The sequence below is a fragment of the Somniosus microcephalus genome, chromosome 6, assembly GCF_052327205.1.
Source record: "Somniosus microcephalus isolate GS21.2 chromosome 6, FLI_Smic_1.0, whole genome shotgun sequence".
Lineage (NCBI taxonomy): Eukaryota > Metazoa > Chordata > Chondrichthyes > Squaliformes > Somniosidae > Somniosus > Somniosus microcephalus.
The window spans coordinates 54,383,181-54,401,539 of NC_140992.1; the positions used below are offsets into that span (position 1 = coordinate 54,383,181).

At 43.1% G+C, this 18,359-nt stretch overlaps 1 protein-coding gene across 1 annotated transcript in view; it reads left to right on the forward strand.

The window, feature by feature from the left end:
* The first annotated feature begins 1,560 nt into the window (after window positions 1-1,560).
* Window positions 1,561-18,359, forward strand: part of mfsd8l1 (major facilitator superfamily domain containing 8-like 1) — a 66,891-nt gene continuing 50,092 nt past the window's right edge. Inside the window, 1 exon segment of the mRNA XM_085990246.1 lies at window positions 1,561-2,066. Coding sequence (XP_085846372.1) covers window positions 1,991-2,066 — 76 coding nt within the window. The 5' untranslated portion in view covers window positions 1,561-1,990.

The following is an 18,359-nucleotide window of genomic DNA, read 5'->3' on the forward strand; positions in this document are numbered from 1 at the left end:
GCGCTACCTCAGAGTGCTGGCGAAGCAAGGAAGGGCAAATCAAAATGAACCTGCAAAGTGCTGTCCACTACCCAAAATTCCTTCACACGGCGTTGAATCTCTCCAGAAGTCTCTCTCAGAATGCGTGGTGCAAAAATGTCACCAACAAAAAAAGGCAGGAAGCGGTCGCCTTTAAATAGCGCTCCCCCAGTCCCTTCCTGACTGCAAAACGCTCCCCGCAACCTGTCATTGCTAGCGGTAAGGCAGGGGGCGCCACTCAATATCCAGTCCGGGGCGTTGCACACTCGACTGACGTCACGATCTGCCGGCGCAGGAGATCGTGGCGTTAGTGTTTAGCGCCGCCGCAAAATGTCTAGTTCATTTTGTGAGCGGCGCAAACATCGCCGTGCCGGGCGCTAGTTGCTTTGCGCCCCATTAACGCCCTCTTAAGGCGCTAACGGGAGGTGCAACAACTAAATTTTTCCCCCAAAGTCTTGAAGGTTAGGAACTGAACATACAATGGTGCTATTTGCAACAACAATCCACTAAATGGAAAGGCTTGATGGGTCTAGACGTGGAAGTCTAGCTATAGCATGTTGGAGGATGTTCTGCGCTACACTTGGAATGTCAGTTCCTCAAAGTCAAGGAAACCGTCAGGTAGGATCTGCTCCTTCATAACCCAAATTGACTACTGTTTATTAGGTTATTATAACAGATAATCTTTAAATTTACAATAATTGATTCCATGATGCTACATGGGTTTGACAATTCCATGGAGCATTATGAATTCAATAAGTTGCTTGTGTCTGTTTTGTTGTCCTTTTTGAACACAGATACCATATTGGTCTGTTTAAACTACTGACAGCTCCCCAGTGTCTGGTGACTCCCTCAATGATTATCAATGCTATGCCCTGCCTCCTTTCCATCCACGGTTGTGTTTTGTACTTGGCAAAAAGTAGGAAAAACCCATTAAGTGTCGCAATCAACATGCACAGATATGGGAAAAAACTGACGTGGCAAGGTTTCACTGTTGCAAAAAAATATCTGCAGCTGCAATGAACTGTTGTCGCCAGAAGGGAAAACAAAAAGCAGAACGACCGCGCGGCGAAGTCCGAGTGCCGGCACGTGAATACGTAGCGTGAGGAGGGTGCTCACTCTTCTTGCTGCCAATTGCCAATTTAAAGTTAAGCATATGGCCCCTTTTTAAAGAGGCACAACCAAAAAACTTAACCAAAAATTAAATTAAAATACTATTCCCCAGGGTGATGATTCATTCCAGTCCCACCGGTCGCAGAAGGCCTCAAGTGTGCCAGTGGGCATCACGTGCTCCATCTCCAGGGACACCCTGGCTCGAACGTAGCTGCGGACGACAGGTAGGTAGTTGGGCCAACTGGACCTGTTAATAGCCACCTTGGCCAGGCTGCAGGAGCAGTCCCACGAAGAGGATATTTTTTACAGCATAGAAGTAGTCCATTCGGCCCGTTGAGCCCCGTGCTGGCTCTCTGCAAGAGCACTTCAGCTGGTCCCACTACCCTCCCTCTTCTCTCCCCCCCCCACCATAGCCCTGCAATTTTTTTCCCCGTCAGGTATTTATCCAATTCCCTTTGGAAAGCCTACTCCCCCTCCCCCTCGGGGTGACCAAAGATCAAGAGCATGGGACTGAAGTGCAACCAAAAATCGAGGAACAGCCCCTTGCAGTAGTGGAAGGTGGAGGAGGCTCGAGCGGGTTTGCAGAGAAAGAAACGGCCGCTGCACGCGAGGGTGGGGCTAATCCCCGTGAAGGAATTAAAGCCCGGGCCGCGCTCCCGGGTAACTGAGACTCAGCGGAGCGAAATAAAACAAGCGGCCCGACAGCGGCTGGGAGCTGACGGTCGGTCACCTCAGCCCGTCCCTGTCCGTGTCTCCAGCTCCGCCACCCGGCGGGGCGGAGAGCCCAAGATCCGTTCACTTTTTTATATAAAGCCGGAAACGCCGCCTCCTTCTCCACCACCGGCAGCAGCTGACAGGAGCAATGGAGTACCGCACCAAGCGCAGGCTGACCAACATCACCATCGGACTCCTCTTCCTCTTCAGCGGCATCGAGTACGGTAAGAAAAGGGGGTTGGTTGGTTGGTTGGTGGAGATCCGCTCGCTCAATCCCACCTCCGACATCATTGTATTCCCCCACCCCACCAATATCACGCAAACAGTGCGAGAGTTTGGACGGGCACCGAATGAATGAGGGAGTTGTGAGTATTCACAGCTTGAATATGACGGTTTACCGTGCTCGTCTAGTCAAGGCTGAGCCCAGGGGCGATTTATTGGTTTAACAAACCTGTAGCAGCAGGGGAAAGTGATATTCGAACTCTACCGGGTGCCAAGTAATGCTTCATGGTCACTTCTAGATTTGACTTAGCATGCCATCGCATGGGTTGAACAGACGCGATGTAACATATTGAGGACTAATTCAGGTTTTGCTTCATTCATTCAACAAAGCTGTAAGATCAGGGGCAGCCCGGCGGTCCCGGGCTAAGGTTGGGTTTGGAGCCCCTACATTTTGCTGGACAATGATAGTAAACACTGCTGTCAAATCAGCTTTGCCACCTGTTTATTTGCAAACTTAAAAAAAACATGAAGACAATCAGGTGAGCTAAAAGAAAAGAATACATAAAGGCAAAAATGAAACGAATGACAGCTCTGTCTCTAATTTAATTTGTAATTTTATGTGTTACGTGCATTTTTATCTTTAGTACGTGTATTCTATTGTTAAACTTCAGGGACTTATATTCTCTTATTGTTGAGCACCCGAGAAGAAGTGCAACAGTCACAAAAGCAAAATATTGTGGAAATCTGAAATAAAAACAGAAAATGCTGGGAAATACTCAACAGGTCAGGCAGCATCTGTGGAGAGAGAAACAGTTAACGTTTCAGTTCTGACGAAAGGTCACGACCTGAAACGTTGGCCCCGATTTTCTGCCAGCCGTCGGGTGGGTTTTCAGGCGGGCGGGGGCCGAAAATCGCAGAAATAGGGGGTCGCGACCCCCGCCTGATTCCCCGCCCCGTCCGACTTTCGGACCGCCGTTTCTCCGTGACCCGAATCAGTCTTGCCCGCCGCTGGCGGGACTGGCTGTCGGAACACTAATCAGCAACTATTATCATCTTTTAAACCTATTTTCAGGGGCAGTTGCGATTTTGTGGGGTTCCCCACGGTAAACACGCCTGCGGGGAACCCCGCTGATGAAACCTGGCGTGAAGCTTGCCGGCTTGCTTGCTGTCAGCTGCAGGTCATTCGGGAAAGCTGCGATTTAAACGAAGAGCATTTGTATGGTGAAGGACCTTGTTGCTGCAGGCTTGGGGCTACTTCTTCAAGGCTTTAGGCACAGCTGTGGAAGGTTGGAGCCTCACACACTTCACCAATGTGATCTCCTGGGAAGCCCCTCTCGTCAGCGGAGGCATCTACGAGAAGCATGGGACGCCTTTTTTTCCCTTCCCTTCTTGCCATTAGAGGATCTCCAGCAGCAGAACCAGGAACAGCAGGCTGCTGCTCACTCACCTGAAGCTGCACAGGCCAGAAGGGGCCAGCGCTTGAAAGTGGCTTGAGAGCACCTTGCTGCGCTTTAGGGGGCCGTGGGGACCCGTATCTGCACTGCAGTCCTACTCAGAAGGACTTCCATGAAGGTCTGGTTTCTCTGTTCAGCAGATGGCCAACGCTCCTCGAGATGTCATTCTCTTATGAGCACTCACCATGTTTTCCGTGCCCTGGCGAGTTATTTCTTCCATGGAGGTTGTCAACCTTTCCATGGTGATGCGTTCATGCGCCAATGACTCCACAAAGGCTCTGCTCATGGTCGCTATGGACTCCTCCATTCGCTCCACACTCGCAGCGACCCTGGAGACAAAACCTGCCAGAGACTCCTGCATCTGTGCATGGAGATCCATCACCTCTTCTCTTGCGGATGGACCCAGAGGCAGAGGGTCGACATGCAGCGTAGCTGAGTTGAGCTGGCAGAGTCCTGCGCCCTCCGACGAGGACTCTCCACTGCTGTCCCTGTCTCCAGACTCTGCTGAGGCTCACTTGTGAGCTGTGAAACACCAGGTGACAACACTACTCTATGTCCCGAAGGTCCCCCCAAGGTGTGAGTGTCTGCGCTGGTGCTGGGTGCACTTACTTCTGCTGACGCTGCGCCCTCAGAGGTTGGAGCTTCCTCTGAGGAGTCTGGCTGCACAGCCTCTTCCTCCTCCACAGTTGGGATGGGGGCCCTGGATGGTCCTGTGGGGGAGTAGAGGAAGGAGTTAGAGATGTGATGCCAAGGTTACATGCACATTCGAGTTGACATCTGCTGACGCCTGCATCCACGCAGCCTTGGTCTCAGTGGGAGGCCTCTTCCTGCCTGACCTAGGGAAGAGGACCTCCCTGTGGGCCCTAACCCCATCCAATAATGCCTGCAGTGAAGCTTCGTCGAATTTGGAGGCAGCTCGGGGTCTGGCACTGGCCACAGCTGCTGCAGGCTCCTCTGCCACCCTGTATGGTTCGTTTGGAAGCCAACAGAGGAAGCAATGCTTGCTGTGGACCTTGAATGATGACATCATACTGTGGGGCTTTCTGACTAGAAATGGACAATTAGCAAGGCTGTCCACATGCTGGAAATTAATTGGCCACTTGAGGGAAAATTGCGTGCAGCTGGCTGACTTTCTTTTTTGTGTGCATTTCCCACACAATCGGGCCTGTTGACTCTGTTTCTCTCTCCACAGATGCTGCCTGGCCAGCTGAGTATCCCCAACATTTTCTGTTTTATATTTACATGCACTTGGACATTTTATGTGGAAATATTAGTTAACAGTAAGTACACCAGTGCAAGCGATTACACTTATAGTAAGAAATAAGAATGTTTTTAAATGTTACTGGGAGAGTTGTTTGCTCTTAAGATTTGTCTTTGGAAGAGGAATGTCATCAGAAAAAAGAGCTCTCCATCCACAACGTGAGCTGGACAAGAGAATTATAAGAATATCAGAAATGTGCAGGCAGAGCATGCATTGTCTATGATTGAGAGTCAGGTCGAATGCAGAGGGTGTGGGAGGGAGATGAACACAACTGTTGAAACCCGCAGCGGAACTTTAAACACAATTAAGAGGGCGGCTATTGTCGGGAGCAGTCAGTGACACATGACATACGTTGAAGGGTATTGGTTTGCTGAGTTAGGGTAATATTTAGGTATGAACCTACTTTATTATTTGACTGATTTACCATTTTATCTAAGTGGCATGTTATTGTTTTGAGATGAGAAAAATGATTTTGATGACAAAATCGAGTAGTTGGGGAAAATGAGACAATTTGCGCATATTCTCTCGATTACAAACCATCTCATTGTAAACCCATTAGGAAGTAGCTTACTGAATGAAAATAAAATATTTCATATTTTGATATGTTAAAATGTTAATGTACGTATTGAGATTTGTGCATATTTTATTTTGTATTTATAAATCCATTGGATCCGCTTGGGGCCCCCTTACGGTTTCACGGTTATAACGTCTCCCCTGTGTAAGATAAGCACTTAGTAGTGGTATATCCAGTTTCCTCTAAGGGAAGGTGACCTCGTAGTCTAGGAGGGACAAAGTCACCAGAGACAAGGAAATGTTCCTTTCCAGCAAACTAATCTTAAGTGAGATTAATTTCATGTCATCATTCCCACCCATTTTTTAATAATGACAAAGCAGGGTTACTTTAATAATAAACAATTTAAAGATTGCATTTGTGGTAACCATTCTAATATTGCAGGATTTTAATCAGCTGTGCAACAGTGGAAAATATATTTATATGTTTGGTAATGAGATGATGCAGAGAATGACTCCTAGAAAGATTTATGGTGTGTTTTATTGTTATGTCATGAATGGCTCTTTATATTGTTGAGTCAGATGATTTGTTTTATTAAAACGGGTGTTTATGCCATGTAGGTAATAATTTGGCCACTGATTTAAAGTGAATAAGTCAAATTCTGTTTTTATAAAAGGTAATTTGGGATTTTTACTGGTGCTTTGAGATTGAATTTCACAACTCTGTCCATTTATTATTTGATAACTGGAAAGAATGTCTTTTATAACATATGTTCTTTTAGCTATGTATTTAATTTTTACCCCTTTCCATTTTGAAAGCTGAGAATACACAGCAAGGTGATATGCAAGATGCATTAATCAGGTATCCAATATTTAGCAGTACTTGGGAAGGGGAATGTGGTTTAGCTACACTTGAGAGCAGTTTTGGGCTTTGGTTCACTGGGAATAATCATGGGGTTTGGCAGAACTGGGTTGGGGGTCCTGGAATTTGACAATACTGCAGTGGGGCTGCTGGAGTTTGGCAGCATGGGAAGTTGGCAACACTGTGGAGAGAGAACCTGGACAGAACTGTGGAAGGTAGAGCCAAGGTTTGGCACATCGGGGGGCTGAATGAGGCTTAGCTTATTGCTGGATTCCTGGTGCCCCTCAGTAGTGATGGGAGGGGAGCACATGGGCCTGAAAGCATTACTTTGGATGGAATTCGATGTGTCATAGCACTGGTATGTGGCTTTCTACAGGCCCTCTGTAAACACTGAATTTGATGTTTCATGGTTATTTCCTGTCTCTCGGGTGGAATTTTTTGCGTAATTGCGCATAAAGACACGTGTAATCGGGGCATAAAGCAAATACCCAGTAAAAGATTGAGGAAATTGGCGCAAATGTGTTAAACATGTAATTACACAGCCCAAATTTCCTTGCTCTTTTACGCCTGTATCGATCCCTGTGCCTGAACGCATCTTAACTCATTATAAGGCTCTGTTACCCAAGTTAAAGAGTCGTACATGTGAATTTCCTGCAATTTTACAAGTTGAAAACAGGTGTAAAATTAAGCCCAGGAGTTTAGGTGCCGTACGAAACAGTAATTTTCTGGCATCTTCTCTATCCTTGGCCCCCCTCCTATTTCTCATCTACACGCTGCCCCTATTCTACCACAGAAGGCAGTAGAGGCCAATTCATTAAATATATTCAAGAAGGAGTTGGATATATTTCTTAAGGCTCAAGGGATATGGGGAGAAAGCAGGAACCGGGTACTGAATTTGGATGATCAGCCATGATCGCATTGAATGGCGGAGCAGGCTCGAGAGGCCGAATGGCCTACTCCTGCTCATATCTTCTATGTTTCTAATCCCATTGAATGCCATGGGGAGGTGGCCTATGTTTCTATGTGACATCATCTGACGACAACATAAGTTTTCACATGTACGCTGATGGTACCCAGCTCTACCTCTCCTCCACCTCGCTCGAACCCGCCACCGTCTATTATTAGACTGCTTGTCTGACACCCAGCACTAGATGAGTAGGAATTTCCTCCAATTAAATATCGGAAAGACCAAAGCCATTGTCGTCGGTTCATGCCACAAACTCCGTTCCCTTTCCAGATTCGATCTTTCTCCCCGGCAACTGTTTAGAGCTGACCAAATCTGTTTGCAATCGTGGTGTCATATTTGATCATGAATTGAGCTTCCTACCTCATATCCATTCTATCACTAAGCTCGCCATTTCCACTTTCGTAATATCACCCGTCTCTGCCCTTACCTCAACTTATCTGCTGCCAAAATTCTCATCCATGCCTTTATCACCTCTAGACTTGACTATTCCCACGCACTCTTGGCTGACCTCCCTAGTTCTACCCTACCTAAACTTGAGGTCATCCAAAACTCTGCTGCCCGTGTCCTAACTCGCACCAAGTCCCGTTCACCCACCTCCCCTGTGCTTGCTGACCTACATTGGCTCCCATTTAAGCAACGCCTCACTTTTTAAAATTCTCATGCTTGTTTTCAAATCCCTCCATGGCCTCACCCCTCCTTAGCTCTGTAATCTCCTCCAGCCCTATAATCCCCCTAGACCTCTGCACTCCACCTATTCTGGCCTTTGAACATTTCCAATTTTAAGTGCTCCACCATTGGCAGTCGTGTCTTCAACTGCCTAAGCTCTGGAATTCCCTCCCTAAATCTCTCCGCCTCTCTACTTCGCTCTCCTCCTTAAAACCTAACTCTTCGACCAAGCTTTTGGTCATCTGCCCGAACATCTTGTATGGCTCGGTGTCCATTTTTTTTTTGATGATGCTCCTGTGAAACGCCTTCGGACATTTTATTATGTTAAAGGCACTATATAAATATAAGTTGTTGTCTTATTGTGACTTAAAAAAAAAATCCTCACACAGATCTGTTCTGTATTTTCTATTTCTTTGAATGCATTTTTATGACCTATTTTATAAAAAAAAAGCTGAAATGCTTCCATGATTGCATGTTCTTAAACATGCTGTGCCTAATGTGCAGGAATGAAAGGTAGATAGTTTGAAACTTTAATTTTCATACTTAAAGAAGGAATATATTTTGTGAGTTCAGCTTGTTTGCACCCATTTTTACGTTCCTGCTATGTTAATTAGATTGGCAGGAAATTTGGGTGTAAATACACATTGGCAAAATGGATGTAGTTTCGTCCTCACAGGAAATTCCGCCATATGACAACAGGAAGTGAAGTTGTGCAGACAGGAATCATAGTATAGTATAGTACAGCACAGAAGGAGGCCATGCAGCCCACTGCATCTGCACCGGCTCTTTCGATGAGCAATCCAATTAGTCCCACTCCCTGACTCTCCATATTCCCTGCAATGTTTTCTCCTACAAGTATATATCCAACTCCCTTTTGAAAGCTACTATTGAATTTGTTTCCACTACCCTATCAGGGAATGCATTCCAAATCCTAACCATTTGTTGTGTAAAAAAGTTTTCCCTCACGTCACCTCTGGTTCTTTGGCCAATCACCTTAAATCTGTGCTCTCTTGTTATCGACCCTTCAGCCATTGGAAACTGTTTCTCTTTATTTAATCTATCTAAACCCTTCATGATTTTCAGCACCTCTATTAAAACTCCTCTTAGCCTTCTCTGCTCTAAGGAGAACAACACCAGCTTCTCCAGTGTATCCAGGTAACTTAACATAAGAAATAGGAGCAGTAGTCGGCCATACGGCCCCTTGAGCCTGCTCCACCATTCAATAAGATCATGGCTGATCTTCTACCTCAACTCCACCTTCTCGCACTATCCCCATATCCCTTGATTCCCTTCGTGCCCAAAATTCTATCGATCTCTGTCTTCAATATACTCATCAACTGAACATCCACAGCCCTTTGGGGTAGAGAATTCCAAAGTTTCACAACCTTTTGAGTGAAGAAATTTCTCCTCATCTCAGTCCTAAATGGCCGACCCTCTCTCCCTCATCTCTGCAGCCTAGTGTCACAGGCCTACTCGCCTGCAGCCAGCTAGCCTCTCCATCTGGCTGGCAGCAAATGGGAGACAGAGGTTTCCAATGCAAATCAGGCCCTGCTGTTAAATTTGAGGCCCCCCCCCCCCACGTGCTCCCAACCTGCCAAAGTATTACAGTTCAGGCCATAGTGTTATTTGTAAAACTGTGAGAAGTGATGTTTTTGTTCTGTAATTTCATAGACTTGTTAAATATCTTGAAGTATATATTAGGCAAGTCTGGTAGAGGATTGCTTGGTAATTTCACCCCTTCTACTGCAAGTTTTCTCATTTGAGCAAGTGACCCATGCTGGATTATAGTTTTGGCAGCCTTCCAGTACCTTGCCAAAGTGGCCATTCTTCACATGAGTCTCGACTGTCGAGTGTTGGCAGGTTATTTGACTGCTGAAATTGAAACTGATCCTGCCCTCTACTCGCATCCACACATATGCACTTTTTACAGCAGGGGTCACTGGATAGCCATAGTGAGTGGAACCCTGCCTTATTTTGTCTTCCTGTTGATGTCGGATAATTCAGTACAGATCAGGAATTATTAGGAACCTCCCTGGTATCTATCACTGTACCACAGTATGAAGTGTAAGCAGCAACTGAACCATTGATGGAATCCCTGAAAGGTACAATTCTGTTTCACTTTTCTAAGGAGCAACTGAGACTATGGAATAAGGTCTGTGTAACCACACTGATTATCAGAGTTTGGAATTCACGAAATCTCTGAGTGGAAACCAACACCACCAGTATTCGGGCTGCTGAAGGTAGTCATCTGTAGTATGCCATGTGAAGAATGTACTGCAATTGGGGGTACAAGTCATTTTGGTCTGTGACTTAAGATCTGATATGGCTTAGAAGCCCAGTTTCAAGCACCTGATCAACATAAAATAGACCTACCTTCAAGAGAATGTATCTGGGTGTTTCTCTACCTGGAAGAGCAAATCGCACATGCACGTTTCAAGTGGTGTCATTTTACTATAATATTTTTAAAAGCTTATTGATTTGAATGGAAGGAAAATGATATAGTTAAGGCTGAAGTAGAAAGAGTGATAATAGAGTGTACAAGTTCAAAAGAGTGGAAGGCAACTGTAGGATACAGTTGAACTATTAGGGCATTAGTCAGGGGTCTTCAGTCTAAAAGATTCTTCAGTTGCCCAGTCGTACTGGAAAAACTGCTATTCATATGTAAATTAGACAACAATATTTTAGGTACCATACACTGAACTATTCCACATTACAGCATTCTTGTATCTTCCCCTCAGGCTAGAGAACAGCACATTAAACTGCATTGAAAATAAGGACAAGCCAGTTGAATACAAATCAGAGGATGTTGGTTTTGTTTTGTGCTAATGCAAAAGTCAAGGTGTAAATCGAGTCAGTACCTGACCTGACTCTCGAGTGAAGTGGAGTGAGATTCCCTGGAGAAGGGAGTCTCACTCTGCCTTATTCTGTAAGTTGGTCAGCTCCAATGTTCCCTGTAAATTTTTTTTGGGCCACGCAGCCCCTTTAACGAGCTACGCGGCCCATTCAAAGCTAGCTCACCGGCTATGTGGGACCCTGGAGTGCCGAGCGTCCGTGCAACTTAAAAGGAACATTGGTCAGCTCCTGACTCCAGATTAGTGCTATCTTTTTAATCCTGCCTTGATTAACTCATTTTCCCATGTTGTTCTTTAAAGGAAAACTCCAAGTTCTAAACATCCACATAATTAAATAACCATTCCTCCAGTATTTAATTATGATCAAAAATTATTTTATACACAACATTTCAGTGCACCTAGTGAGATTCCAACATTTACTGAGGAGAAATTATTGGCTGTATTTTTGTGCCACAAGTTTATTACGTCCCACTGTTGACTGAAATTACATGGAAATTTAGGAGTTGTGTTACAGCAGAAAGTGTTAAATTTCCAATGAGTATTAATGGTTTCTGTTTGTTGGTTTCTCTCCAGTGTTCTTAATTGAAATGTTTTCCGTGTTTAACAATGCATAATTGTTTTTCTGATCATGGAGGTGGCTGATTGCCAGGATAAATCAATATGAGGAAGTGCAGGTTGAGGATCACAATGCTGTGTTTTATGTGAATGTTGAAATATGTCTAAGAAGCTCTGAAGGTTCCTGCTAATAATGGTGTTACAGGCCAATGTTAACTGATTACACCTTTTGAAGCACCTTTGGACAATTTTCTACATTAAAGGCAGTATACAATGCAAGTTGTTATTATGTTAATTGTGGAAGAAGTGCTTTGGTAGAACTGAGACTGGAGCCAGTCTAAAAGTATCGCAGTATATAATGAGCAATTCTAATGATTCTTAATTCTGGCACCTTTAGCTGTACCAACCCTTGGATTTTGTTTCAACTCATAACTTTTGCACTGTATGTAGTACCCTTGAGCCTAGGAGGAAGATGGAAGAAGAGTGTTGTCTGCTGGAATGGTTTATGGTACCTAAGATTACAGTTGTTTAGCTTAAACTTGTATCACAATGCTATAATATGACTAGATATTAGAACCAAATCCAAGTATGTATAATTTGGACACCTGAGAAGAGTTTGGAACATGGGCACTGAAGCTGGAAGTGAAATGATTAATGGTTCAAAAAGTATTAATACTATATAATAGAAAATGTGTAACATTTCTCTGTTTATAAACTTCATTGTTGGTTAACCTGCTAAGGCTGTTAATTAACCATTTGGCCTAGATCTGGAAATATGGGAAAATACTTGGCTTGGCTAGTAATGCTGAAGGGTCATTCAGCAGATGAAATCCAGTCATGCTATAGGTTAATATTTTATGATATGGTGACTTGAGTGGAGATATCTTTTTTGCTGTTCTGTTAATTCGTTCTCTACAAATCTAGTCAAAAGTAGCCAATCAATCAACTCTGAAAATGGGTGTATCTGATTAATGGCCCATAAAAAAAAACAGCCGTATCAAAAACCCTATTCAATGAAATAGGTATTGCAGTAATGAAAAAAAAATCCCATTCTCTTTAACTGAGGAATAATATTGCATGGAGTTGTGTTTGAGCCTTTACATTTCCCAGAGGGATGTCCGTACTTCATTTCAGAAAAGTGGGAGAATAGTTTAACATATTGTGATTTTTCTGAACTGCGATATTCAAATGCTGCAAGGTGGATTTTCCAAAATGCTATATTTCCCCCTACGTCATTGCTTCCCACATTAGCTGCTGGTAGTGATAGTAGAAAATATTGATCACACAGTTGGCTTATTAATTCCTTCAATTACATCAGTGCTCACTGCTTAAATGCTATTAAATGGCATTAAATGAAATCTATTAATGGTAATGTTGTGCAACGTTATTGAGCTTCATAAAACTGGTATTGATGGTGACTGGCTCATTAAAAAGCCATACTGAATCAACATTGTTTTTCAACAGAAAATGGATGGCTGATTTTTGACTTGATTCATTATATAATTATCTTTGGTCCTGGTGCTGATTAAGATGTTCTAAACTGCATAATTTGTTAGGGTTTTCTGCATTTCCAGCTTGGTAAATGATACATGATTTTCTCACATCCGTTTTATATAAGAAAATCTGATGTACATACTATTCTGTAACTTGTTTTGGAACAGGCTAAATTGCTGCATAATTGATGCTGCTGAAAATACCGAGGAAGGGCTTAATTTTATAATAAAAATTTATGATTACTGTTGTCTCAACCTTGAAAGAATCCTCAAGGGTAACATTTTTACTGATTTGTTCTAGGAACTTCATTGAAATCTTATACCTTAATTAAGTGTTTTGACAGCAGGCAAGTTCTGATGTTCCCCGACTGATATTTTTATATGAATATTTATTGAGCTTGTGTGTTAAGCATGAATTGCAACCAGAATTGAAAAATGTTTTGTTCCAAAAGATCATATTGATTTATGTTGTCATTTGGTGAGCAAGGACTAATGTTAGGATCTTATTGGTTTACACTACTATGGACCAATCGGCAATGTTGTAGGCTCACTATGAATGTATCAGCTTTTTAGTGATTTGAATTTTAAAAAAGTATTTTGCACTGGTTTTTAAAAAAAAAAAAATCAACGCACAAGTAATTTTGTACCACAATCAATTTTTTCAGATACTACTGATGCCTAATGGTTTTTCAAAAATATGCTAATTCACAGTTATACCTTGTACTAAATGGAGAATAAACCAGTTAGGTTTGTTTAGCCTTGTATTGTACTTAATATTCTATAGTTACTGTGGTGTTTTGTATGGATGGTATAACAGCAGGTTGCTCTGTAAATATTCACCAAAATGAACAGGAAAAAGTTAATAGAACTATTGAACCTTAGGAGGAAGAATGATTACCACGTGGCATTCTGAGCTGAAACTGTGGGCCTTTGCAGAGCGAGTACATATTGTAAACATTTTTCCAGAGTGATTGTTGAGCTTTCTAGCTAATGCCATTTTTATATTTGAAATCCATCCTAGCATAAACTACATCACTGATATGTGACAGAAATGACCCAACAAACAACATTTTTAACAAGCCATAGTCATTTTAAAACTTCTGAAGATGAAGAGCTGCTTCTCTGGGTATTGCCAATAATCATTAACTACACTTTTGTAACTGTTAATATTTACCCCAACTGGAGTAAATGCTCAACAGCTAATCTGAAAATCAGTTTAAGTTTTAAAAGCAGATATTTTAGGTATTTAAAGGCTAGAGTTTAATTGTCTGATTTTTTTCATACCCCAGTTTTTGCATACCTCAGATACAATTTCTGTTTTGTGAATATTGGAGAAAGGTGATCAAATAATTAGCTTCAGTTCACTGTCGCACAGTTGTTTTATAATAGGAATATTGTCTAATGGGCACACAGGAGGCACTGCAACTTGGATGGAACTGTAATGAAGGTAGTGACTTGGAACTTGAAAGTGTGTGGTATTCCATGACTGCTCCTATGTTGATACCAGTTCTTAATATAGGTTTTTTATGTGGTATTTAAAATATCTGGATACTTTAATCAATGTATTCAGGAGATCGTCTGGGGAACGTGGAATTACTATGAGTGATCTATTACACATTCATTCTTAAAGCCTTTGTGTGTAGCTATCATTCTTCATTTACAGATTGTTTTGGTATAGAGCCCACAGTGCATTACACGATATGAAAATTATATATTTTACAAGTTTATTGAAATGTATGAGCAGTCCCTTGTTTTAATTAATGAGCTAAAATGTAGTAAAATTGCTCATATTGTTCTTGAACAAAACTTTGTGGATGTTACCTTCCTTCCTCTGTTGGCATCACATTTTTGTTGTCCCTGGGGTTTTTCATTTTGCATGCAAGTAAGACACTCCCTCACACTCCCTCACACTCCCTCTCTGATGCTTCCGCTCTTGCGCCCTCGCTTGCTCGACCACTCCCGCACTTGCGCCCTCGCTCGCGCGCTCTTTCTCTCCCCTCTCTTTCTCTTACTCACACAAATTCCCAAAGGAACTGGCACAAGTGCCAGAAAGTCTGTAAAGGAGGGGGCATTGCTGGATCTAGTTCTGGGGAATGATTTAAGTCAAGTGGAGCAAGTGTTCGTAGGTGAACATTTAAGGAACAGTGATCATAGTATCATAAGGTTTAGATTAGATATGGAAAAGGACAGTGAGCAATCTAGAGTAAAAATGTCTAACTGGGCGAAGGCCAATTTCAGTGGAATGAGAACAGATCTACCCAGGTAAGCTGGAATCAAAGATTAGCAGGCAAAACTGTAATGGAACAATGGGCTGCCTATAAAGAGGAAATAGTTCAAGTACAGTTGAGGTATATTCCCACTAGGGGGGGAAAGGCAGGGCAACTGAAGTCAGGGCTCCCTGGATGATGAAAGAGAGAGAGAATATGATGAAGCAGAAAAAGAGCCCATATGACAGATGTCAAGTTGCAAATACATCTGAGAATCAGGCTATATATCGAAAGGTCAGAGGAGAAGTGAAAAAGAAAATAAGAGGGGCAAAGAGAGGGTATGAGAATAGAATGGCAACCAACATAAATGGTAATCCAAAAGTCTTCTATAGGCATATGAATAGTAAACGGGTTGTAAGAGGAGGGGTGAGGCTGATTAGGGACCAAAAAGGAGACCTATGCATGGAGGCAGAGGGTATGGCTGAGGTACTAAACGAGTACTTTGCATCTGTCTTCACCAAGTAAGAGGATGCTGCCATAGACATAGTAAAGGAGGAGGTAGAGGAGATACTTGATAGGATAAAAATTGATAAAGAAGAGGTATTAGAAAGGCTGGCTGTACTTAAAGTAGATAAATCACCAGGAGCAGATGCTAAGCATCCTAGGATGCTGAGGGAATTGAGGGAGGAAATCGCGGAGGTACTGGTCATAATATTCCAATCCTCCTTAGATATAGGGGTGGAGCTAGAGGACTGGAGAATTGCAAATGTTACACCATTGTTCAAAAAAGGGTGTAAAGATAAACCCAGCAACTACAGGCCAGTCAGTTTGACCTCAGTAGTGGGGATGCGTTTAGAAACAGTAAACAGGGACAAAATTAACAGTCACTTGGACAAGCGTGGATTAATTAAGAAAAGCCAGCATGGATTTGTTAAAGGCAAATCGTGTTTAACTAACTTGATTGAGTTCTTTGAGGTAACAGAGGGTTGATGAGGGTAATGCAGTTGACGTAGTGTACATGGATTTCCAAAAGACTTTCGACAAAGTGCCACATAATAGGCTTTCCAGCAAAGTTGAAGCCCATGGAATAAAAAGGGACAGTGGCAGCATGGATATGGAATTGGCTAAGTGATAGGAAGCAGCGTAGTGGTGGTTGGTTGTTTTTCGGACTGGAGGAAGGTATACAGTGGTGCTCCCCAGGGGTCGGTTCTAGGACCACTGCTTTTCTTGGTCTATATTAATGACTTGGACATGGGTGTACAGGGCACAATTTCAAAATTTTCAGATGAAACAAAACTTGGAAGTATAGTGAACTGTGAGGAGGAGAGTGATAGACTTCAGGAAGACATAGGCCTAGATTTTCAGTGTGCCGTGAGGCGGGCTTTTATGCATGCGGGGGGCTAAAACCCCGAATTCGGGGGTCCCGACACCATCCCGCCCAAAACCCACCTCCACGTAAGTTTCAAAGGAGGTGGGTACCTGCCCTGCACTGGGACCCGCTGACCCGAGGTGGGATGGGATTAGTGCCAATTAACTGCCTGTTAACAGGTAGTTAACAGGCAGTTTTTAGCCTAATCCCTATTTTGAGGGGTGTCGTGTAGGATTCTCAATGGCTCCAAACCACGCCAGGTTAGAGCAGGCGGGCTGTCGAGTTGAAGGACTTGGAGGGGTCGAGATGTCGGTGTTCAGGTGAGTGATGGGTGCATGAGTGCAAAAGTAAGTGTGTTTGGTGTGTCTAAAGTGTGTAAAGAAGTTTAAATGACCTGTACTTACCTTAACAGCCTTTCTTCCTCTAGGCGTCGGGAGTCCATCACTCAGCCGGCACTGAAAGCAGAATGGCTGCGATCTGTCAAGTGACAGCCTGCAGCTTTCCGTGCCGGTGAGAGTTCTGAGTCTGCGTAGAAGGACTCGGGTTAGAAGTCAGACTGTCAGTGACGGCTTCAAACAGCTGTGAAACACTGATATTTCATCTGTCAGCATGTCTTGACAGATGAAATTTCAGTCTGTGATGTCACCTGTTGCCGGGTGGCCCTTAATTGGCCTGCTGAGCCCGCTGGGTGGGCTCAACAAGGGAAAATCGTGTGGATTGGCCGGATGTCGATGGAGGTGGGACTAAAACCCGAAAGTTGTAATCCCGCCTCCTTCCCGACTGCTGAATGAAAATCCAGCCCATAGACAGGCTGGTGAAATGGGCGGACACGTGGCAGATGAAATTTAACGCAGAAAAGTGTGAAGTGATATATTTTGTTAGAATGTGGAGAGGACATATAAACTAAATGGTACAATTCTAAAGGGGGTGCACGAACAGAGAAGGGGTATGTGTGCACAAATCGTTGAAGGTGGCAGGGCAGGTTGAGAAAGCAGTTAAAAGGCTTATGGGATCCTGGGCTTCATAAATAGAGGTATAGAGTACAAAAGTGTGGAAATTATGATGAACCTGTATAAAACACTGGTTTGGCCCCAACTGGAGTACTGTGTCCAATTCTGGGCACCACACTTTAGGAAGGATGTGAAGGCTTTAGAGAGGGTGCAGAAAAGATTTACAAGAATGATTCCAGGAATGAGGGACTTCAGTTACTTTGCTAGACTGGAGAAGCTGGGGTTGTTCTCCTTGGAGAAGAGAAGATTGAGAGGAGATTTGATAGAGGTGTTCAAAATCTTGAGGGGTCTGGACAGAGTAGATAGTGTGAAGGAATAAGCCATATAACCTATTTAGAAAAATACACTTTTATGAAAGAATTCTGGCCTTATTAAAACATGACAAACTGGGTTTGGAAATTTAGAAACCGAACTATGAAATAGCTCTGAAAGAATTCTGGCTATTGAGATAAGACAGTTGTTGACCCTGAATAAATAACCTTATTGGAAAAAAAAAAGGTGCATGGCTCCGACAGGCTGACTTTTGGGAACAAAAGCAATGGTTCACCCTGGATAAGGTGTTTTAATTTAAACTTCGTATAGATGCCACATAACATAAGGAACATCTGCCCTCGTAAAGATGACAAAATAAAGAACACCTGCCCTTCACACTGTTTTATATGGTTAACCCAGAACACCTGGAGAAAGACAAGATTGTGGAATATTACAAGCTGATGTAGCGGTAAGAACTGCAGAGGTCGGCAGAAAGATGAATAGGGATAATTAACTTGCATCAGCAGAAACTTTAAAGGAAATACCACTGAAAAAGGGTATAAATATTGAAGTCTCAAATGGGATATCAGAGTCGCTTTAATCGGGCAAAGCGATTCTCGGCTACAGAGGCGGCTCTGTGGTCTACAACTTTCTGTACCTTGGGGATCAACGGTATTTGATATTGATGGATATCCTGTATAGAAAACTAAGAATTGTAATACTGTAGTGAAGTTAAGATTTAAAAGTAAGATTCTCTGTTAATAATATAGTATTTTTTCTCTTTTTTTAGAACTGTTACCATTGCGATTGACTGATTCACCAACTGCAAATTGCATG